Source organism: Bos indicus x Bos taurus, chromosome 1, assembly GCF_003369695.1.
Source record: "Bos indicus x Bos taurus breed Angus x Brahman F1 hybrid chromosome 1, Bos_hybrid_MaternalHap_v2.0, whole genome shotgun sequence".
Classification (NCBI taxonomy): domain Eukaryota; kingdom Metazoa; phylum Chordata; class Mammalia; order Artiodactyla; family Bovidae; genus Bos; species Bos indicus x Bos taurus.
The window spans coordinates 109699403-109724080 of record NC_040076.1 but is presented as its reverse complement, the minus strand read 5'-3'; the positions used below and the strand labels follow the sequence as shown (position 1 = coordinate 109724080).

The 24678-nt window shown below is 39.0% G+C and overlaps 1 protein-coding gene across 4 annotated transcripts in view; it reads right to left on the bottom strand.

Annotated features, from left to right (window-relative positions):
• VEPH1 (ventricular zone expressed PH domain containing 1) overlaps positions 1-24678 on the bottom strand; it is a 277465-nt gene that overhangs the window by 48368 nt on the left and 204419 nt on the right. For all 4 annotated transcript variants that reach the window (XM_027542753.1, XM_027542745.1, XM_027542737.1 and 1 more), the window contains 2 exons: positions 7225-7364; positions 3492-3626 (listed from right to left, as the gene is read on the bottom strand). In XM_027542753.1, coding sequence (XP_027398554.1) covers positions 3492-3626; positions 7225-7364 — 275 coding nt within the window. The remainder of the gene's footprint in view (positions 1-3491; positions 3627-7224; positions 7365-24678) is intronic.

Below are 24678 nucleotides of genomic sequence, written 5' to 3'. Positions count from 1 at the left end.
CCAGGGGAACAGCATATCTTTCCATTAATCCAGGTTTAAAAAAAATGTTTTTATTACTATTTAAAATCAAGATAACTAGTAAAGATAGGTACGTTATACACCCATAACAAACACAAAATCTATAGTTTTTAACAGAACAGAAGGTTGTTCCTTGCTCATGTAAAGTGTGTGTGTGTGTGTGTGTGTGTGCGTGCGTGCGTGTGTTGGGGGGCGGGGTCTGGTTAACTCTCCAGAGAAGCCGTCTTCTGTGTGGGAGTTTGGAGTTGCAGGCTGTGGCCATCGTTCTGACCAGTTAATATCAACATTTGCTTCTGCAATCTCCATGGTAGGGGAAGAGAGGCAAGATGAAGAGAGAAGCACTGGTTCTTCAAAGTGGTTCTTAAAAGCTTCTGACTGGAATGATACAGGGCTTCCCTGGTGGCCCAGATGGTAAAGTGTTTGCCTGCAATGCAGGGGACCTGGGTTCGATCCCTGGGTTGGGAAGATTCCCTGGAGAAGGAAATGGCAACCCACTCCAGTACTCTTGCCTGGAAAATTCCATGGATGGAGGAGCCTGGAGTGATACATATCCCTTTTTATATATCATTTGCTGAAGCAAGTCACATGTCCAAGGCTTATTGCAAGAGGCAGGGAATTGTAATCTTACAAGCACAGAGTAGAGAAAACCCAGAGTATTGGTGTTGGCCCTCATGCCACCATGGTGTACGCTCATGCTCCTGCTCTGCCACTGACGAGGTGTGTGATCTCTAACAAGTCCCTATGCTTCCAATTGCAACATCTGGAAAGTGATAGGATTTATTTATTTATCCAACTGGTGCACGCATGTGTGCTAAGTCACTTCAGTCATGTCTGGCTCTTTGTGATCCTATTGACTGTAACTCGCCAGTCTCCTGCATCTCCTGCCTTGGCACGTGGGTTCTTTACTGCTAGCACCACCTGGGAAGCCTTATTCAATTGGTCCTTATTATTCATTGGGAGCCTGACTTAGCAGCTGCAGCAGCAACCCTGTGTCAGGCACTGTGTGACTCTGGAAATATAATGGTAAAAACAGTGCAATCCTTGCCTTCAAGAAGTTTGCAGTTTAATAGATATCTTACTGCTGATTTTCAGTTCTAAAATTCCAAGATTTTATTTTAAAAATTCTCAATAACAAACTCTCCAGAGAATTATATTCCAGAGACTTAGGTATTTTCTCAGAAGTTTCTTCCTTCTTTGTATACCTGAATTTAGTTAGCTGCAATGTAATTCTATCACAGCAACAGATACACACCTGCCCATAATTTTCAAATCACTAGCATGAGTACAGACTGGCACAGGTGGTGCCAAGAAAGCAGACGTTGGACCATTCTCACAGCTGTTTTGAATTTAATGAGAAGACTACTTCATAAAATAAAGATAACTGCTGCTAAGTCGCTTCAGTCGTGTCCGACTCTGTGCGACCCCATAGACGGCAGCCCACCAGGCTCCTCCGTCCCTGGGATTCTCCAGGCAAGAACACTGGAGTGGGTAGCCATTTCCTAATCAATTTGATTGGGAAATACCTGGGCTGATAACCTTGCCACATAATTTACATTCCAGATATCAAAGCTTTTTCTAATACTTATGAGTAAACCAAATTATAAAACTTCTGAAATTTCTAAAACATTTTGTTCTACAATTAATTTTTCCCTAGAGGAATATTTATTGGTATGAACTAGGAGAAATATGAATAAGGATACTTGTGAGCATGCACAAAACTTGTTTGCCAAGTTTTTTTCCCCAGTCTCTTAGGACTTGATGCTGCCTGCCAAGTTTTAATTTACTAGTTCCCTCTAGTTAAAATACAGCTCACAGACAAACATTGCTAAGAATTTGAGGCATTGTCTTTAAACATGATACAATAGTTTAAAATTTGCATGAAATAAGGAGAGAATTCCATTCTACTTTGCATTGATGCAATTATGGGATTTCCTTTATTTTTCATACTACATATCTAATTCTTAAACCAAAGTCAAAAACAGTGATGCAATAATAGAATGTAGTTTCAGTGTCTTACATATCATACTAACTAAGCTTTTAATGAATTACTACCATTTCTCATTTTTTCACAACCCTTTAGCACTTAAGAGGTATTGAGTTTGTTTCACAATATAACAGTTTTTTATTAATTTGCTAGTTGTTTATACTTTGAATTTATTTAATATTAGTATGTTTGCTCCCCTTATTAATAGTAAAACAAGGACAAAGACCAAGAGCATACACTCCTAGAATCTCTGGTTTCATCAGTAAGCATCCAGTGCTTATTACCGGGCTTTCTTGAAAGCAAAATAAGGATAATTAGGTTCTCTGAATATGAGAAGGGAGAGATCAATAACCATTTTCTATTCTCATTAGCCATGTTCTCCCTGAGTGATCCAACTTACTGTCATGACATCAAGTGGTATCTTTGACACCGGAGTCCAATATCTCCAGTTCTGGCTTTCTTCCTAAGTTCCACACTGGTAATTCAAAGACCATCACCACCTGGTTATCTACACAAACAACTCGTACTCAAAATGTGTAAACCAGAATGATTTATCTTCTTCCTCCACATCAGCTTCCTTTGTGGTCAACTTTTTTAAGATGATGCCATTATCCATTGGCCATAGATACACCTGGAGTCATTTTTGGTTCTTCCATCTTCCTTATCAGGGACCAAGTCCTGTTGATTCTGCTGCTTTACTGCCTCTTGAATCCATCCTCTTCCTATAACTTCCAACTTCGGTTCAGGCTTTCATTTCCTACCTGACTACAGTGATCACTTCCTTCATAGTCTTCCTGTCTCCAGTCAGGCTTCCTCCAATTATTCTCCATACCCAGGCCTGTGACCCTTTTCAATGTGATCACAGCAGTGAGCATCCACTTCCAGTATCACTCTATTGACTGGGTGGGCATGGTTCCACTCTCTGGTCTTTCCCAGTTTGATGGCCTGTTCAGGAGGTCTCGGTCAACTGTTTCCTGAGAGAGATGTCCCTATTCCACACTCCTAAAAGGCTCTAACTCACATCATCCATGCCTGTCCCAACAGAGCTCTTTCTCACCCTGACCATGCTCTATTCCTTCCTGTTCATCTTGTCTTCCTTTTCTAACTTTGTGGTGACAGCAAAGGGTCAGGTGATGAGAGGAAGTATGCAGGGAAGAAATGAAAAGCCCCAAAGAACCTAAAGTCCAATTGCTCTTTCCTCTTCAATCCTAGAGTTGTCTATCTGTAAAATGTTTTCCGTTTCTGTGTGGTTCTCAGTGGTCTGCATTATGTCAGTCTGGGAGCCTCAAAAGGCAGTGACTCTGTCTACTGATATCACTAGGTCCTGAATCCACTATAGCATGACATGTAAATCATTACTTAGTGTCTTCTGATAATAATAAAAGAAAGGAAAGGAAAGAAGAGGAAAAATTGAACCATTAAGAAAAAGCAAACTCTTTCATCTTGAATCTTGGCTAAAAATAACATGTGCAAAGAAAGAAGCATTTACCTTCTGCTGTGGGAATGTGGACTCTATCATGGCTGTTTCAAAGCTGTGAGCACCCCCTTCCTGGGTCTTCTCCCATAGAGCTCTGAGGAATTGTACAGAATGACTCTGAATGGACAGCGGCTCAGGAAACAGGCTCTGAAAGGGCATTCATGAGAGAAACATGACATGTTATCTCTTGTCCCAACAATATTGTGTGATGGCTGCAAAGCACTATTTTAGTCTTGGTCTGAACTTAAAAATGGTTTAAATAAAGCTACAGAGAAATCTATTTTGAAGATCAAATGTACAGTACATTTCATGCTTTCTATTTTTTTTAATAGAAAATTTAACTTATTAAATAGCATTTTCAAGACAGTTGATATTGATTTCTATAAATATGCCTAACCTTTGTAAGGAGAAGGCAATGGCACCCCACTCCAGTACTCTTGCCTGGAAAATCCCATGGATGGAGGAGCCTGGTAGGCTGCAGTCCATGGGGTTGCTAAGAGTCGGACATGACTGAGCAACTTCACTTTCACTTTTCACTTTCATGCATTGGAGAAGGAAATGGCAACCCACTCCAGTGTTCTTGCCTGGAGAATCCCAGGGACGGGGGAGCCTGGTGGGCTGCTGTCTATGGGGTCGCACAGAGTTGGACATGACTGAAGTGACTTAGCAGCAGCAGCAACCTTTGTAAAGTAGTGTTTATATCAATCACTTCTCAAGCATGTTACTTAATTGGAAAATGGCTAATATAAATATTCATATTTATTTTTCAAAGATCTGAGAATTAAGGTATAAAATTAGAGTACAAATATCAAGTTTTTCTAGGGCTTCTCAGGTGGTGCTAGTGGTAAAGAACTCACTAGCCAATGCAGGAGACGTAAGAGACATGGGTTTGATCCCTGGGTCAGGAAGATCCCTTGGAGGAGGGCATGGCAACCCACTCCAGTATTCTTGCCTGGAGAATCCCCATGGACAGAGAAGCCTGGGGGCTACAGTCCACAGAGTCGCAGAGTTGGACACAACTTAGCATGCAGCATGCATACATCAAGTTTATTTATACAGGGTAAATAATGAATAATAGACATTAAATAACCAACAGTCCATTATTCAATTCCTCAGATATGAACAGTGTAAAGGAGGGTTGGGAAAATAACAACATTTTCAGTCCTAAAGTATATAATGGCTGAATATTCTTAGAGCTTTAAGATATTTTAAGTTTTGGACAATAAGATTGTTAACATAAGAAAAAATTACATTTACATATATTTCATTCAAGTCAATGAAAATAAAAATTTCAAAGGAAAATTTAGATTGTATGTTTAATCAATTACGTGTTTAACAGTCATTTACATGTGATGTTATACCTAAGAATGTGAGAGGCGTCTCAATTCAAGGAAATAATTTTATAAAAACATACACAACATAAAGGCACACAATTACACACACACGCGCACATACACACACAAAATATAATATATATAATATATATTATCCTTCATGTGGGAGGTGTAATAATAATGATATTGGCTTATAAAATCCCATTTTCAATGTCAATGAGTGTCCAAATATTGACTTACGAGACTCTCTAAATAGTCTCTGTGTACATGGTTTCTATTTAGTAAGTGAATAACAATTCTTTTCCAGAAAAATTTCATTATTATCCTCCTCAACATGAACTATTTTTGGTACTTAGTGGGAAAAGGTGGAGGATCTCATACTCTGAGTAAGTTGCTGACAGGTTTAAAAAGGTTAACAGCCAGTAACAGATTAATGTGAAACCCAAAATGTATATACATCTGGGAATTTCTTGATTATTATCAGAAATGTATACAGCATATGACCATTCACTTAAAAAGAGCAGGACCTGATTTAATTAATCATCATTCCAAAGAGGTCCATTTAGACTGGAATCTCTTAATTTGAGAACTCCATCATGAGTCTGTAAATTGACAGAGAAAGGAAAGAGTCTAGCCCAGCATACTAGGCTCATATGGGTTTGTAACTATCAAGTCAAAGATATGATTTTTTTAGTTATCCCAAAGTCAGGTTTCATCCAGATCACACAGTATCAAAGGTGTAGAAAAAGAAAGGAAACATTATGGTAAAAAGAACAAAGAAAAAAAAAAAACTAGATGTTTTTTGGTGATTTTGCTCAAAGAGAAAAAACAAAGAATCAGACTGAGTCAATAAAATAAGACAGAAAGGGCAAAGATAAAATCAAGCTTTCTTGGTCTGTTTTCAGAAAACTGACAACTGTGAAGAATAAAGCCAAAGATGAAACCAAGTACAAAATCACTGATGAAAACTACTTGAAAAACATTAGTAGAGTAGGAGAAGAAGGTTTTTATTTCAAGAAAAGGAAGAAAATCAATGCTGTTTTTTATATTCATGTACACTTTCTCTTGTGCTGGGTCTTGGTTGCGGCGCTCAGGCTTTCTCTAGTTGCGGGAGCTGGGGCTGCCTTTGCCGCAGCGCACGGGCTTCTTGTCCTGCGGTTTCTCATCTCTCGGTGCGCAGCACAGGCTCTAGGGTGTGTGGGCTTTCGTAGTTGCTGCAGGTGGGCTCAGTAGTTGTGGCCACGGGCTTAGTTGCTCTGAGGCATGTGGAATCTTGTCAGACCAGGGGTCAAACCTGTGTCCCCTGCATTGGCAGGTGGATTCTTATCCATTGTACCACCAGGGAAGTCCCTATATTCATATACAATTTGATTCACGTCAAAATATGAGTTGTTCTCTACAAGATATGATTACGTGTTCTTGAGACTTCATATAGAAAAAGATGGTATCCCTGAGCCATGTCTAAATTGTCTCTTTTCTTTCTTAATTGTTATAGTTCCACTTTACAACTATGATACATTCAGCATTAAAATTCATTTTTTTCTTAATAAACCTGCCCCATTTTATAAAGAAATATGACTATCTGATTAGTGACTTTCACTGAGACTATTACAGAAATATTTTATTAATAGAAGTAAAGAAACTTATTATTACCTGGCCTAATTTTTAACCATTTTGTAACATTTGCATTCTCCTTTTTCTGCCTCTACCCTCTCTGTTCCTGCCAGCAATCCCCATTTCGTTTTAAACACAAGTGAAGACCACTGGGTCAGGAGTCAGGCAGTCTGAGTTCTGTCCTTCAATTTGCTTATTTGGAAAAATGATGTCTAAGATTCCTCCTATTACTAACATTTTGTAATCTATATTCAAATTTTATTGAAAGTTTAATGCATTCAAGATAAGCATTTCCAAACAAGAATCTTTTTTTTGGTGATAAAAATCTTTGCATCAAATTCTTTGTTGTTTAAACTCCTCTTTATGTAACTTTACCTCTATATGTAAATTCTATATAGAAAAGTGGCATTCCAGTGTTTTAACAATGTCAAAAAAGATATGCTGACTCCAAAGTTATTTGGAGATTGGGAAATAATGGCTAGCTCTCCATAAGGAAAGCTGTCCACCCCCAGTAAGTGATTTTTTGTTGTTATCATTGAACAAAAAATATTTTTATTTTAGAGTGAAAAGATATTCAAGATAATAATAGGCTTGTCTTCCTGATTACTAATCTAGGGCCTTTTATAAGGAAACTATCCTAAAATATAGAAAAAAATCCATGTTAAAAATTACTAATTAAATGTGTATGCATTGTTATTATTTGCATATTACTCTGGTCAAAGAGTAATTCAGTAAAAATGATTATAAACTCATACCTGGCTCATTAAGGAGCCATGTTGAACTTGAATTATACATACCTGCTGAAACAGGAACATGATTTGGATCCATGGCTGAGGTTCTTGACTGATGAGAATAAAACTGGATTTACTGTAGAGGCAGTAATGACCCTTCAGGGAACAAGTGAAGAACAGCTTTGCTACACAACTTCTAACAGAATCTGGAAACAAATAAACATAGCATTAAACATTAGATTCTTCCCAGAGTTACACCTCATACTGCAACATACAAACACCTTTAGAAATGCATTCTTTAGTTTTCAGTCTGTGAGTTAATAGTTTCAACAACTGTTGATTTGGGAGTAGATCCATCTTATGGAATGTAGATTAATATGAAGTTGCTTCAAGCAAGTGTATTCAATCCCTCTTTCTCTTTTATTAACAATGCATGAAAAGTCTCAAAGCAAGTCACAATGGAGGAAAAAAAAAACTCTTACCAATGAAAAGGGAGACAGGTGTCATTTCCATCTAAGTGGGCACTTTGAAATGATAACCTGGGAAGTATAAGCAAATGAATGAAGGAAATCCAGGCATTTGTCTGGGCAGAGACGGTGTGCCATGGCCAGAGCACTGTTATCTTGGTTACACAGAGACAACCTCCAGAATAACTCTAGCCAGGAGTGTGGCTTCCTGTGAACGGGTCTGGTTTGACAAGGTCATTTCATCTTGAAGAGTTTCAGCAGGAAAACTTAAAGCAATCATCCTTTAGGGGCAAGAAAGTGGGGGAACATGGTGGTGGTAGCATAGAGCAGAGGTGGTGAAGAACTGTGTTGAGGAATCATTTGATATTTACAACCCTACAAGATAGGTGTTAATTTTTTTTTTTTTTTCAGTTGCCACACATGGGATCTAGTTCCCTGACCAGGGATCAAACCCAGGGATTTGGGAGCACAGAAGTTTGGCCACTGGACCACCAGAGAACTCCCCAGGTGTTAACTCTTATATGAGGAAACCTAGCCCATTAAACGGAGAAGGCAATGGCACCCCACTCCAGTACTCTTATCTGGAAAACCCCATGGACGGAGGAGCCTGGTGGGCTGCAGTCCATGGGGTTGCTGGGAGTCGGACATGGCTGAGTGACTTCACTTTCACTTTTCACTTTCATGCATTGGAGAAGGAAATGGCAACCCACTCCAGTGTTCTTGCCTGGAGAATCCCAGGGACGGGGGAGCCTGGTGGGCTGTCGTCCATGGGGTCACACAGAGTCGGACACGACTGAAGTGACTTAGCAGCAGCAGCCCATTAAAGGGTCAGCTTATTGAGCCATTGTGACTGCCTTGTTCAGCCCTCTAGCTCTAGCACGTGGCGTACAATAAGTGCTCTAAAGAGAGTATCTGCAGAGATGAATGAGGCTCAAGGATCCAGAAAAAGTCACTCAATTCTGCCCAGTCTGTGGCAGAACCAGGATTTGAACTCAGCCAAACTTTTGCCACATTGAGATGCTTTAGGCCCTATCATACTAGGAATTTTAAAATCTGAAGAGTAATATTGATAGCTCATGGGGTAGTTATTGTTTCAGAATTAATCTGACATTTTAAAGAGATATTTTGGAAATAGATTCATCATGCCCTGCTAGCAAAAACAGAAATGGACTAGAGTTTATTAAAAGTTGATGGGAACCCTAATTAGAAGGTAGAGTCAGTCCCATCCATGACAGTATATGGGGTTCCCTAGAGAATTGTGGGGAGGTGGGCAGCTTAACTATGCACAGTCAGGGCTCAGGCCTGAAGGAATAACAGGATTTTGGGGAAGAGTTTGGAAGATTTAAAGGAGGGTGGCCAATGACAGATCAAAGAAGACGACACTGGAAACCGAACAATAAAGCCACAGGGTAATTTAGAAATATATTTAGAAATCTTAGTAAGTAACAGCTTTGTGTGTGATTCTGACCATTGGTATGAAAGAGGACTAGCTTTCATGAAGTTTATTGTTTGGGGGAATTTGATCATTCAAAATCCTTGTATGAAATCAGAAATCATTTCTGCATTCTCTGGATGAATGGCTTACAAATTCAGTAGAAAAGACCAGGAGGCCTGTCACTGACAATAAAAGACTTGTTAGAACAGAATAGAGCACAATATACACTTATTATTTGCCCTATTGGAAATTGTTTGACAATGGCAATTAAAAATACTTTTTTTGGCACTGATGCCAAAATTGAATTTAAATTAATCAATACTAGAGAAGGCAGAAATCAAGTATTCCATAAGAGCACACACACACAAATGGTTCTACTAGAAGTCAATCTAGCCATAATGGATACATTGAGACAGCACTCTGTTAATAACTTCAACAACTGTCGATTTGGGAGCAGATCCATCTTATGGAATGTAGATTAAAATAAAGTTGCTTTAAGCAAGTGTATTAAATCCCTCTTTCTCTTTTGATTAACAATGCATGAGAAGTCTCCAAGTAAGTTGCAAGGGAGGAAAAAAAAACACCTGCTTTAATCGAAAGATTCAAAAGGGCAAGTTCATTTGTATGAACCTGTGCAGTAGCTTGACAGTGTAAGCTGGACTTCAGGCCTGTGCCATGAAAAAAAATGTTTTTATTTTTTTCCTTCTCCTAAATTACTCCTCATTCATGTTTTCTTTTGAAAATGAACATTGTTATTGAACAATTTTACTTGTCTTGACCTATCAGCTTTCTATACCCCAATGGCAGGGGTCCCAGATCACAGAAAATGGACAACGTGGTAGAAGAGAGAGACCTTCACCTAGGAGTATATACACTGACTATAAAAATACATTGGTGCTGTGATGTAAGCATTAGTTGCTCAGTTGTGTTTGACTCTTTGCAACCCCGTGGACTGTAGCCCACCCGGCTCCTCTGTCCATGGGATTCTCCAGGCAAGAATACTGCAGTGGGTTGCCATTTCCTTCTCCATCTGTGATGTAAGGGTTTGTTAATACTTTTAGTAAACTGGATCTGTTTCAATATTTTCCTCTTTTTTTTTTTTCCCTGAACTTTGCTGGATTAGAAAGTTTTCTCAATACTAACACTTAGTTGCTAATTTTTCTCTGTAATTTTCTCCATCCTGTTCATTCCATGGTATTGAATGCTGAACATGCAATAAATGGTGTTGGATGAATGAATGGATGTCAGACACTGTGCAGAGACCAAGAGAAGCCATGATGTTGACGTTGCCCTTAAGAAGTTTACAGTAAAATGGGAGAAACACCTATAAATGATGGTTGTAAATTACGTCCATGGAGGGACAAGCAGTGCAGACCCCTCAAAGGAAGCAGCTATTATCCTTGGGGAGCCAGGGGAGGCTTCATGGAGGAGGGAATATTTGAGCTGACCTTGAAAGCTAACCAAGAGTTTGAACTTAGAAAAAGTATGAGAGAGACAAGCATTTTAAGTGTAGGAAACACCCTGAAAAAAAAATCACATAAAGCATGAATGTTCAAAGTAATTCCAGGTAGTAAGGTTAGTGTGTCTGGGTTATTATGGTATTTTTTACTTATGCAACTGATGCTCAAACTGTTATTTATTTTTCTAGAAATGTTGAAGAGAGAGGGGGTCATGCTTTGATAAACACACACCAGATCTGATTGTTATTTCTTTACTTTTGGTATACTGTGGCTTATTTTTATTAAAAAAAATCAAAGGATTTGGTTTGGTCTTTAAAAATATTGAAGTTAACATGAGCAGCAATAATTATAATATAATGTGTTGTAAGCTGAAATACCCAAAATATATACACATTACACATGGATAGCTTTAAAGACATGAATGAAAATATAAGAGCATTTATTCTTCTTTTTGAGTCAAAGTATTTTAAGAATCATTTTGGAATTCTTTTTTTCCGAGCTTTGCTGAAGTAAAAAGTTCTCTCAACAATAACATTCAGTTGCTAATTTCTCTCTGTAATTTTCTCCCTCCTGTTCAATCCATGGTACTAAACAGTGGACATGCAATAAATGGTGTTGGATAATGAACGGGTATCAGACACTGTGTAGAGACCAAGAGAAGGCATGATGTTGACATTACTCTTAAGAAGTTTACAGCCAAATGGGAGAAACACCTATAACAATGATTGTAAATTAAGTTCATTGATGCCAGCCACTCAGAGCAATGAGCAGCTGTTATTTTGGGGAGCCAGGGGAAGCTTCATGGAGGAGGAAATGATCAAAATGATCATTTTGAGATGATCTTGCAAAAGGTTAACGTCAGTATTTTTAAGGACCAAACCAAATCCTTTGATTTTTTTTTTTTTAACAAAAATAAGCTATAGTCTACCAAAAGTAAAGGAATAACGACAAAAAAGGACTTTTTTTTTCTTTTTTCCCCCACTTTTCTCCTACAGTTCATATGCTTTTATTCTTGCACTGCATTCACTGTACTGTGTTAAATTTTTATTAATGATATTTTAAAATCAGCTTTCATTTTACAATACTTTTAGATTTATAGAAAAATTACATGTATAATTATTATACATATTGTATATAATTACAATTATAATGAAATGAAAGTTGCTCAGTTGTTTCTGATTCTTTGCAACCTCATGGACTGCAGCCCACAAGGCTCCTCTGTCCATGAAATTCTCCAGGCAAGAATACTGGAGTAGGTAGCCTTTCCCTTCTCCAGGGGATCTTGCTGATCCAGGGATCAAACCTGTATCTCCTGCACTGCAAGCAGATTCTTTACTGTCTGAGCCACCAGGGAAGCCATTATTTACAGTATATGAATATGTGATTATTATATATTTACATATTGAATTACAATATATAGAGTTCTCTATATACTTTATACTTGATTTATCCTGTTATTAATATCTTAAGTTGGTATGATATTGTTTGTTATAATTAATAAACCAATGTGCATGAGTGCATGCATGCTCAGTCACTTCTGTCGTGTCCCTCTTTGTGACCCTATGGACTGTAGCCTACCAGTCTCCTTTGTCCATGGAATTTCCCAGGCAAGAATACTGGAGTGGGTTGCCATGCCCGGCTCCAGGGGATCTTCCCAACCCAGGGGTCAAACCCATATCTCCTGCATCTTCTGCATTGCAGGGGATTCTTTACCGCTGAGCCACCAGGGAAGCCCTAATAAACCAATATTGACACATTATTTTTATTCAGATTTCCTTAGTTTATACTTAGTGTCTTTTTTTCTATTCCAGGATCCCCCACAACATTATTCATTATGTCTCCTTTGGCTCCTCTGGGCTGCGACAATTTCTCAGACTTTCCATGTGTTTGATGATCTTGAGAATTTTTTTGACCTTGAGAGTTTTGCAGAGTACTTTTGCTAGATATTTCTTAAAATGTTTCTTAGCTGGGATTTGTCTGTTTTTCTCATGAGTAGACTGAGATTTCCAATTTAGGGGAAGGAAACCAGAGAGGTAAAGTGCCATTTTGCTCGTATCAGATGGAGAGTACATTTATCTACATGACTGATGACTAGTGACGTTGACCTTGAACATCTGGTTGAGGTAGTGTTTACCAGGTTTCTCCACTATGAAGTTCTCTTCCCCCCCACCCCCACTTTCCACATTGCCCTCTCTGAAAAGAAGTCACAGTGTGTAACCCATACTTAAAGAGTTGGGGGTAGCTTCACCTCCTGAGGGCAGAATAGCTACATAAATCATGTGGAATTCTGCACAAATTTGTCTCTTCCTCTTCTAGTTATTACATTCAAATTATTTAGTCATTTTTTCTATCAGTATGTACTCATGGATATTTATTTTATAATTCAACATTATTTTACTTAGTCTGTTGCTCTGATTGTTCCAGATTTGGCCACAGCGAGCTCTTTCAGTTGGCTCCTCTGTCCACTGCGTGCTAACTCACTTCAGTCATGTCTGACTCTTGCAACCCAATGAACTGTAGCCCACTAGTCTCCTCTGTCCATGGAATTTCCCAGGCAAGAATACTGGAATGAGTTGCCATTTCCTCCTCCAGGGGACCTTCCTGATCCAGGAATTGAACCCGTGTCTCTTACATTGCCTGCATAGGCAAGCAGGTTCTTTATTACTAGTGCCACCTGGGAAGCCCTGTGTCCATTGGATACACTGCCATCATTATGTGTGTAGATTTTTGTTTGTTTTTTAAAATCACTTCCTTACTTACATCTTACATACAAGATGCTCCAGGCTCATTTTGCATGTTTTCTTCCGTGTCTTAGAATTAGCTGTTTCTCTAAGGAGTTTTGGTTTCTTTCACTGAAGAATTGTGTTAGAAACTAAGATCTAGGTATTGGGTATGTTTGTTGCTACTGGGGTATCATTGTTCTTTAGTCCCTTCAGGTGATAGAGCAGGGAAATTATGTGTGTATATAGGCATATATCTATTTATAAGTATTTCTATATGCAACCATCTGTATTTATATTAAGGTAGACATGAGTTTGGGCTTCTCAGCTAGCACTAGTTGTAAAGAACCCACCTGTCCACCTGCAGGAGACATAAGAGATGCAGGTTCGATCCCTGGGTTGGGACAATCCACTGGAGGAGGGCATGGCAACCCACTCGAGTATTCTTGCCTGGAGAATCCCATAGACTGAGGAGCCTGGAGGGCTACAGTTCATAGGGTCACAAAGAGTCAGACATGACTGAAGTGACTTAGCATGCGTGCATGAAAATATGAGTTCATATTGTGGTTTCAGTTATAATTCATTACCACATGTATCATTTTAGACTCCATGCCTTGCTTACCTGTTAACTCTTGCTTCAACAGCAAGAAGCCTGAGTCCCACTGTTAGTATTTTTATCTCTGTCAATTGTAGGAAGCACAGTTCTTTTCCTCTCCCTTTCCCTATCTTTCCCTCCCTTCTTTCCTTTCTCCCTCCTTTCTCTCTTACAAATAGTTGTGTATTAAGTATCCACCAAAGTATCTGTCAAAATTCTCCAAGCCAGGCTTCAGCATTACGTGAACTGTGAACTGCCTGATGTTCAAGCTGGTTTTAGAAAAGGCAGAGAAACCGGAGATCAAATTGCCAACATCCACTGGGTCATGGAAAAAGCAAGAGAGTTCCAGAAAAACATCTATTTCTGCTTTATTGACTATGCCAAAGCCTTTGACTATGTGGATCACAATAAACTGTAGAAAATTCTGAAAGAGATGGGAATACCAGACCACCTGACCTGCCTCTTGAGAAATCTGTATGCAGGTCAGAAAGCAACAGTTAGAACTGGACATGGAACAACAGACTGGTTCCAAATAGGAAAAGGAGTACATCAAGGCTGTATATTGTCACCCTGCTTATTTAACTTATATGCAGAGTACATCATGAGAAACGCTGGTCTGGAAGAAGCACAAGCTGGAATCAAGATTGCCGGGAGAAATACCAATAACCTCAGATATGCAGATGACACCACCCTTATGGCAGAAAGTGAAGAGGAACTCAAAAGCCTCTTGATGAAAGTGAAAGTGGAGAGTGAAAAAGTTGGCTTAAAGCTCAACATTCAGAAAACAAAGATCATGGCATCCGGTTCCATCACTTCATGGGAAATAGATGGGGAAACAGTGGAAACAGTGTCAGACTTTATTTTTCTGGGCTCCAAAATCACTGCAGATGGTGACTGCAGCCATGAAATTAAAAGACGCTTACTCCTTGGAAAGAAAGTTATGACCAACCTAGATAGCGTATTCAAAAGCAGAGACATTACTTTGCCAACAAAGGTCCGTCTAGTCAAGGCTATGGTTTTTCCTGTGGTCATGTATGGATGTAAGAGTTGGACTGTGAAGAAGGCTGAGTGCTGAAGAATTGATGCTTTTGAACTGTGGTGTTGGAGAAGACTCTTGAGAGTCCCTTGGACTGCAAGGAGATCCAACCAGTCCAGTGCTGGGTGTTCACTGGAAGTACTGATGTTGAAGCTGAAACGCCAATACTTTGGCCACCTCATGTGAAGAGTTGACTCATTGGCATGACTCCCTGATGCTGGGAGGGACTGGGGGCAAGAGGAGAAGGGGATGACAGAGGATGAGATGGCTGGATGGCATCACTGACTCGATGGACGTGAGTCTGAGTGAACTCCGGGAGTTGGTGATGGACAGGGAGGCCTGGCATGCTGCGATTCATGGGGTCTCAAAGAGTTGGACATGACTGAGCGACTGAACTGAACTGAACTGAAAGTATCTGGTATTGAGAAGCCTACCTCAAAACATAATAATGATATTTTATTATATTCTTTCTGCTTCTTTCTGGAGCAATATTCCCATGAAAATAATAAGAAATAAAAATAGTAATAATACAATATTAATTTTCATGTTAAAATTTTATCTTAATTTTAACTAAGCATTCCACATCATCATATCTGGCATGAAAGATGTAGCTATTTGTTAATCTGAACATTCTTCATTAGTTTCAGTTCAGTTGCTCAGTTGTGTCCAACTCTTTACAACCCCACGGACTGCAGTACACCAGGCTTCCCTGTCCATTACCAACTCCTGGACCCTACTCAAACTCATGTCCATAGCGTCAGTGATGCCACCCATGATCTCATCCTCTGTTGAGATCTACTCCCACCTTAAATCTTTCCCAGAATTAGGGTCTTTTCCAATGAGTTGATTCTTCACATCAGGTGGCCAAAGTATTGGAGTTTCAGCTTCAACATCAGTCCTTCCAGTGAACATTCAGGACTGACTTCCATTAGGATTGACTGGTTGGATCTCCTAGCAGTCCAAGGGACTCTCAAGAGTCCTTTCCAACACCACAGTTCAAAAGCATCAATTCTTCAGCACTCAGCTTTCTTTATAGTCCAGCTCTCACATCCATACATGACTACTGGAAAAACTATAGCTTTGATTGCTGCTGCTGTTACTGCTGCTAAGTCACTTCAGTCGTTTCCGACTCTGTGTGACCCCATAGACGGCAGCCCACCAGGCTCCCCTGTCCATGGGATTTTCCAGGCAAGAGTACTGGAATGGGGTGCCATTGCCTTCTCCAATGCATGAAAGTGAAAAGTGACTGTGAAGTCGCTCAGTCGTGTCCGACTCTTAGCGACCCCATGGACTGCAGCCCTCCAGGCTCCTCCATCCATGGGATTTTCCAAGCAAGAGTACTGGAGTGGGGTGCCATTGCCTTCTCCATAGCTTTGACTAGATAGACCTTTGCTGACAAAGTAATGTCTCTGCTTTTTAATATGCTATCTAGGCTGGTCATAGCTTTTCTTCCAAGGAGAAAGCATCTTTTAATTTCATGGCTGCAGTCACCATGTGCAGGATTTGGGAGCCCAAAAAAATAAAGTCTGTCACTGTTTCCATTGTTTCCCCATCTATTTGCCATGAAGTGATGGGACCAGATGCCATGATCTTCGTTTTTTTCATGTTCCTCTTTCACTTTCATCAAGAGGCTTTTTAGTTCCTCTTCCCTTTCTGCCATAAGGGTGGTGTCATCTGCATATCTGAGGTTATTGATATTTATCCAGGCAATCTTAGTTGCACCTTGTGCTTCATCCAACACTGCAATTTGCATGATGTACTCTGCATAGAAGTTAAATAAGCAAGGTGACAACATACAGCCCTGATGTACTCCTTTTCCAATTTGGAACCAGTCTGTTGTTCCATGACCAGTTCTAACTGCTGCTTCCTGACCTGCATACAGATTTCTCAGGAAGCAGGTAAAGTGGTCTGGTAGTCCCATCTCTTTCAGAATTTTCCAGTTTGTTGTGATCCACACAGTCAAAGGTTTTGACATAGTCAATAAAGCAAAAGTAGATATTTTTCTGGAACTCTCTTGCTTTTTCGATGATCCAATGGATGGTGGCATTTGATCTCTGGTTCCTCTGCCTTTTCTAAATCCAGCTTGAACATCTGGAAGTTCACAGTTCATGTACTGTTAAAGCCTGGCTTGGAGAATTTTGAGGATTACTTTGCTTGCGTGTGAGATGAGTGCAGTTGTACGGTAGTTTGAGCATTCTTTGGCATTGCCTTTTGCGGGGTCTGGAATGAAAACTGACCTTTTCCAGTCCTGTGGCCACTGCTGAGTTTTTCACATTTGCTGGCATATTGAGTGCAGCACTTTCACAGCATCGTCTTTTAGGATTTGAAATAGCTCAACTGGAATTCCATCACCTCTGCTAGCTTTGCTCATAGTGATGCTTCCTAAGGCCCATTTGACTGTGCATTCCAGGATGTCTGGCTCTAGGTGAGTGATCACACCATCATGGTTATCTGGGTCATGAACATCTTTTTTGTACAGTTCTGTGTATTCTTGCCACCTCTTTTTAATATCTTCTACTTCTGTTAGGTCCATATCATTTCTGTCCTTTATTGTCCTTATCTTTGCATGAAATGTTCCCTTGGTATCTCTAATTTTCTTGAAGAGATCTCTAGTCTTTCCCAAGCTATTGTTTTCCTCTATTTCTTTGCATTGATCACTGAGGAAGGCTTTCTTATCTCTCCTTGCTATTCTTTGGAACTCTGCATTCAGATGGGTGTATCTTTCCTTTTCTCCTTTGCTTTTCGCTTCTCTTCTTTTCTCAACTATTTGTAAGGCCTTGTCAGACAACCATTTTGCCTTTTTGTGTTTCTTTTTCCTAGGAATGGTCCTGATCACTGCCTCCTGTACAATGTCTTTAGTTTAGCCATTTGTATTTTAGCTATATTCTAAATGCTATAATATTGTTATTATATGCTATAATATTAAATATTAAATATAAATATTAAATATGCTATAATATCAAATGCTATAATAATCTTGTTATTATCCCACTAAAGAAATAATTCTTTATTCATTTTATGGTTGTAAAACATTAATGTAAGAAAAACTAGAACTATAAATCTACCAATTAACATTTTAGAAAGCATTTATTAGAATTAGAAATATTAGAAATTAGAAATAGTCCTAAATGATATCATAACATTTTGGAAAAGAATTATAGTCTACCACCATACCACCTCTGAATGCACCTAATCTTGTCAAAAAGGAGTTATAATTTATGACAATATTTTAAAAGTCTAGTGGAAATTTGAAATCAAGAAAATCATAATCAAAAATAAAAATAAGATTTTATTGTGTGTGTGTGTACTACTTAAAATATTAGAGTAAGTTGATGTGTGTAATAACAAATATCAGTATTCACTTTTGTATCAATCATTCCATTAAATGTTTTATATAATTATCACTTAATCCTCATAATTATCTATTAGTATCTCTTTTCACTTAAAGGGTTAAAGAGTCAGAGTTAAATGACTTAATCAAGTGAGACAGAGCCAGGTTTTAGACCCAAGTTCCTTAAAATGTAAGTCCCATGTGAACTTAAAATGTTAAGTTCACAAAGTGATATGACCTCCTGCAAAGTCATATTGTTTAATGGTCTTGAGCATCCCTGGTTGAGCTATTTGTAGCTTCTGCAGGGAGAGGATGGAGAATCCAAAATAAACTGCCAGTACCTTTAACAAGACAATGTAAGTTGTTCTGGCTTAGAAATATAACCTAAGGTATTAATTTCTATGCAATTATTATATAGTCAACATAATTCTCTAACGTGAGGGTAAGACAAACCTTTTCATAAACCTAAAAAGCTGTGGAAAATCAATAAAGAGAAGCTCTTTATAGGTCTGTGTGAATTGGGAATAACTGGGCTCTTTTATCCTCAAATGTGGTAGGAGGAAGTAAAGAGGATTCTAAACTCAGAGGGAATAAACAAGATAACTGGGCTTAGAGCTCTTGGAGGTAGAGAAAGCTGTAGAAAAAAGTGAAGGAGTGCTGTGGTGGTAACTGTGATGCCCTGAGATTCTCTGTGAACAGTTGATAACTTTGACTATTTTTCTAAACATACTGGATCTGAGAAACACACCATTCTTCTTGGGAGATGAGACACTTAATAATGCATCTCCCAGGGTGGTCCTTATATCTAATCCATGCCATTATATACTTTTTATTTAGCAGTAAGTGCCTTTTATGAATAAAAATAGAGTATGACTTCGATTTTTTTATAGTAAGTAGAAATATGAAAGAGTTGGCTTTATTTCTTGGAAAAAGAAATCTTAACTCTTTTGAATTCTTTACCAAACTTATAATTTGAAAGCTCTTTCCCAGCTAAATAAGGGCCAAATGAATGTGTTTGGCTTATTTCCCAGATTTTAAACTGAAATATTCTTCTCCATATCTAAACTATATTTATAGAATGATTTATAAAAACTCAAACACAGGAATATCTCTGAAGAAATTGCTGGATTGAAAGTATTCACACATTGAACGTATCATAGATAAGCAACAAATTCAGAGAAGGCATTTGAAGAGCTTGCTAGCTAATTTTCATTTACAACTTGCTCTGAGGGCTTCCCTGGTGGCTCAGATGGTAAAGAATTCGCCTGCAATGTGAGAGACCTGGGTTTGATCCCTGGGTTAGGAAGATCACTTGGAGGAGGGCATGGCAACCCATTCCAGTATTCTTCCTTGGTGAATCCCTAAGGACAGAGGAGCCTGGCAGGCTATAGTCCATTGGGTCGCAAAGAATTAGACACAACTGAATGACTAACACTTTGACTTGCTTCATACCTAGGTATAAGTATAACTGCTGCTGCTGCTGCTAAGTTGCTTCAGTCGTGTCCGACTCTGTGCGACCCCATAGTTTGCAGCCCACCAGCCTCTGCCGTCTCTGGGATTCTCCAGACAAAAACACTGGAGTGGGTTGCCATTTCCTTCTCCAATGCATGAAGTCGCTCAGTCGTGTCTGACTCTTCCCGATCCCATGGACTGCAGCCTACCAGGCTCCTCCGTCCATGGGATTTTCCAGGCAAGAGTACTGGAGTGGGGTGCCATTGCCTTCTCTGATAAGTGTAACAGATTACAACAAATCCTTGTAAAGTAGGTTTAGTTATCTCCACTTTTGCTGTTGTTTGGTCACTAAGTCATGTCTGACTCTTTTGCAACCCCATGGACTGTAGCCCACCGTGCTCCTCTGTCTCTGGAATGTCCCAGGCAAGAATACTGGAGTGGGTTGCCATTTCCTTCTCTAGGGGATCTTCCTGACCCAGGGATCAAATCCACATCTCTATACTAGCAGATGGATTCTTTTCTGCTGAGCCACCAGGGAAGCCCTATCCTCACTTTATAGAGAAGGAAATCTCAACATCAAACTTCTAGGAAGCAGTTGAGCTGAATTTGAAAGTCTGTGCTCTTTCCAGTATATTATTGAACAGCTCAGATAAAATAGAGGTAATAGAGGTATCTAAAAAAGGAAATATTGTTCAATGGAAAAAATCACTGGCCCAGGAGTCAGACAACCAGAATTTTAGTGGGTAGACTCATGTTATCTTTTCTATCTTCTGACTTATCTGTAAAAATGATGGCAGGCCAAAGCTGATCTAAAGTGGACTTTTGAAAATTTTATGTTTCTAATTGCTTATTATCTTTCTTTTTCTCATATATTGTAAGCTCCCTGAGGGTAGGGATATTTTATTATGGTAAAATAAATATAACACAAATTTCCCATTTTAACCATTTTTCAACATCAGTTTAGTGGAATTTAAGTACATTTACATTGCTGTGCAATCACCACTGCCATCCATCTGCAGAACATTTTATCTACCCCAACTGAAAATCTGTGAAACTCTAACTCTCCATTTCCCTCTCTCCCCAAACCCTGGGAACCACTATCCTGTTTTCTGCACTTATGAATTTGACTATTCTAAGTGCTTCATATAAGTGGGATCATATATAAAGGATCATATTTATCTTCTTGTGTCTAGCTTATTTCACTCAGTATAATGTCTTCATGTTTCATATATGTTGTAGAATGTATCAGAATTTTATTCCTCTTTAAGGCTAATTTTCCATTGTAGGCATAGAGCACATTTTGTTTATCTATCCATCATTCACCTGTCAATGGACCTTTCCACCTTTCAGCTAAACATGGGTGTACAAATATCTCTTTTAGGTCCTGATCTCAATTCTTTTGGATATATAGCTGGAAGTAAGATTGTCAGGTCACATGGTGAATCTATGTTTAATTTTTTAGAAACTGCAATGCTAGGATGTACTTTTTAGCCTAGAAATTCTATGATTCAATGAGGGCCTATAGAGGCCCATGAAGAAATGTGTTTTTGATGATTGCGCAAAGCAGGGTTGCACATCTGCCAAGGCTGCCAGAACTTACTATCAAGTGCTCAGCGCAGGACAGACAGCAACAGGGTCTGCTGGAGTAGATTTCCCTCTTCTGTTTGACACTAGCCAGAGAGGACCCACTGAAACTATTTCTTCCAGTCTCCATTTAATTCTCCTATGATACATTTCAAATACATGGAATTCAAAATACTGATGCTGAATGAATGAATAATACTGTCATTTAACTATATAAATATTCTAAACTGGACAGAAAAAAAATGGGAGGAAATGAAACTGGTAATTTGTCTGATGAGAACATTTTCAAAGTATTTTAAAAATCATGTTTTTGAAGTCAAACATAAATTATAATTTTGGGGGAAAAAAGCAGAACAAACTCATCACTTAAAAATACTCTTGCTTTTGCCTGGAAATAAAAAAATGGAGCAAGACATCACGAGCCAGTGTGGACCACTTATCAAACTTTAATCCCATATGATTTGCAAAGTTAATTTTTATCTTAGGCTGAAATTACACTTTCCTGCCACTACCCTATTCAAGTTTAGCTGTTTTGAACAGAATAATAATTATTTCACAATTTTGATGCAGGAAATGAAGAAAAATGTTCCAAGGTAAAAAAAAAAAATAGATTCTCAAAAGTGACGATGAATTTCTGAAATGAGTTTGAAATAATGAGTAATTCCTCAATGTCAAAAGACATTGGTTTAATCATCTTGGTATTTCCAGGGCTGGGTTCTATAGGTATAGAAATGTGATTTGTTAGCACACTAATGTGTGCTAAGGAAAGACTACCCAATTTCTCATTTGATAAGAATCTAGGGCAGGAAGGTGACAGGAAAGAGGACTGTCTCATTTTTACTAAGTTCTATTTGTGACATTATTGACTGAGAAATATATGATCCCTTCTCAGAAGGTGCTTGGCCACTGGCCATATCACATGCATGTGTGTGCAACATCCCCACCCATGTTTTCCCACTCATGGCAAAAATTCCAGCCAGTGGTCAAACAAGCATGACACATACTTTTGTTCTGAATCATCAGAATGGGATAAAATTCTTTTGCAAGTGATTGCCTTAATAATGCATTTTAAATTCAGAGACACAAGGGGAATTTGGTAATTTTATATTCAGAAATATGTAAAACATAGGTGTACAAAGTTCTATTTTGGAAAAAAAGAGTTAAAACATAGGTGTACAAAGTTCTATTTTGGAAAAAAAGAGTCAAAATTATGTACTATTATATAAACCCAAATATTTATATAAATGTATGGGAGAAAGCTCTGCAAAACTATACATCAACCATTGACACTGATTATTTCTGGGTTGAGAATTGGGGTTAGGGTGGGAGCATATACTTTTTACCCCATATATTGTCACCCTGCTTAGTTAACTTATACGCAGAATACATCATGCAAAATGCTGGGCTAGATGAAGCACAAGCTGCAATCAAGATTTCCAGGAGAAATATCAATAACCTCAGATTTGCAGATGCCACCACCCTTATGGCAGAAAGTGAAGAGAAACTAAAGAGCCTCTTGATGAAGGTGAAAGAGGAGAGAGAAAAAGCTGGCCTAAAACTCAACATTCAAAAAATTAAGATCATGGCATCCGGTCCCATCACTTCATGGCAAATAGATGGGGAAACAGTGGAAACAGTGAGAGACTTTATTTTGGGTGGCTCCAAAATCACTGCAGATGGTGACTGCAACCATGAAATTAAAAGATGTTCCTTGGAAGAAAAGCTATGACCAATCTAGACAGCATATTAAAAAGCAGAGACATTACTTTGCCGACAAAGATCCGTATAGTCAAAGCTATGGTTTTTCCAGTAGCCATGTATGGATGTGAGAGATGGACCATAAAGAAGGTTGAACGCTGAAGAATTGATGCTTTTGAGCTGTGGTATTGGAGAAGACGCTTGAGGAGTCTCTTGGACTGCAAGATCAAACCAGTCAATCCTAAATGAAATCAACCCTGAATATTCATTGGAAGGACTGATGCTGAAGCTGAAGCTCTAATACTTTGGCCACCTGATGCGAAGAACTGACTCACTGGCAAAGACCCTGATGCTGGAAAGAATTGAAGGCAGGAGAAGAAGGGAGTGAGAGAGGATGAGATAGTTGGATGGCATCACTGACTCAATGGACATGAGTTTGAGCAAGTTCCAGGAGATGGTGAAGGACAGGGAAGCCTGGCATGCTGCATTCCGTGGGGTCGCAAAGAGTCGGACACGACTGAGCAACTGAACAACAACAACAAATTCTCTATTATTTTAATTCTTTTATTTTGGGTTTGTTTATGTATTTTTAAAGAATACTATTGCTTTACTTTTATTTTTTTTGGCTGCACTGGGCAGCTTGTGGGATCTTAGTTCCCCCACCACGTATTGAACCAGATCCCCTGACAGTCAAAGCACCAAGTCCCAACCACTGTACTGCCAGGGAATTCCCATCCTTTGGGTTTATATTCATGTATTAATAGTTTAAAAAGAAAAAAAAATCATACACAATTAAGAGGTTGGTATTAGTTAAAGGAGGTAATTTAAATGATGTCTCACAAAATTACCATGCAATGAGGCTAATATTTTATAGTTTTTAACACACTTTTCTCTTTTGCCTTCCTGAGTTCATAAACTTCACTGTAATGCACTTGAGCCTCCACCTACCTGGCAGGGTGGGCATGGAATGGTAGTGGGGTAGACATTAGATAGTTATAAGAATACAAAGAGAAAGACTAAGAAAGAATTCATCTTTTTTAACTGCCAAAATTGTATTATACAGCACAATGATAGCCTTGCAAGCAAAGCTTTTGTCTTGAGGAGGGATTTTCTAAATTTCTTTATCTCCCTTTAGTCTATCAGCCCCCAAACATGGAGAACTCCCATTAGAGACCTGTGTGTGGGGTCAGGGCAGCTAGGTCAGCTCTGTGGATGGTAGGGAGAACATAACACAGACAAAGTCAAAGAGAGACTTTTCAGTTCTGGCAGGGGTGACTGTGGAGAGGAGAGAGATAGTGTGAAGTCATCAGAAGTGGGTCCTGATTTCCCTATATTTAGACTTCAGCTTGGGGAAGGGGCAGTATATTAGATTAAGTATGGTAACATGGAGGGCAATGGTGACAGTTAGGAAAGAGATCCACTCCTAGACGACTCTCTGAACCTGTATGCGGCAGCCAATTTAGTTAAGTGCACAGCTCGGAGGCAAGCAGAGGAGGTGCAAAGTTCAGCTCTCTTGGGCTACACTTGTCTCTGTAACTGAGTGGATAAGAGGAAGTAGAAGCTGAGGTTCTTTCTGGACAGCTTTTCTGAGAAATTACTGTAGTGGGGAGGAGCTCTGTCCAGTATAGGGCAGAGAAAACTGTCTCAGGCAGCCCTCAGAGGGGTCACAGCACCAGTGGGTGCTGAGCTGGAGTCACATTGCCAGGAAAAGCTATGCACACAGTGCCTGGAAAATAAGCAAC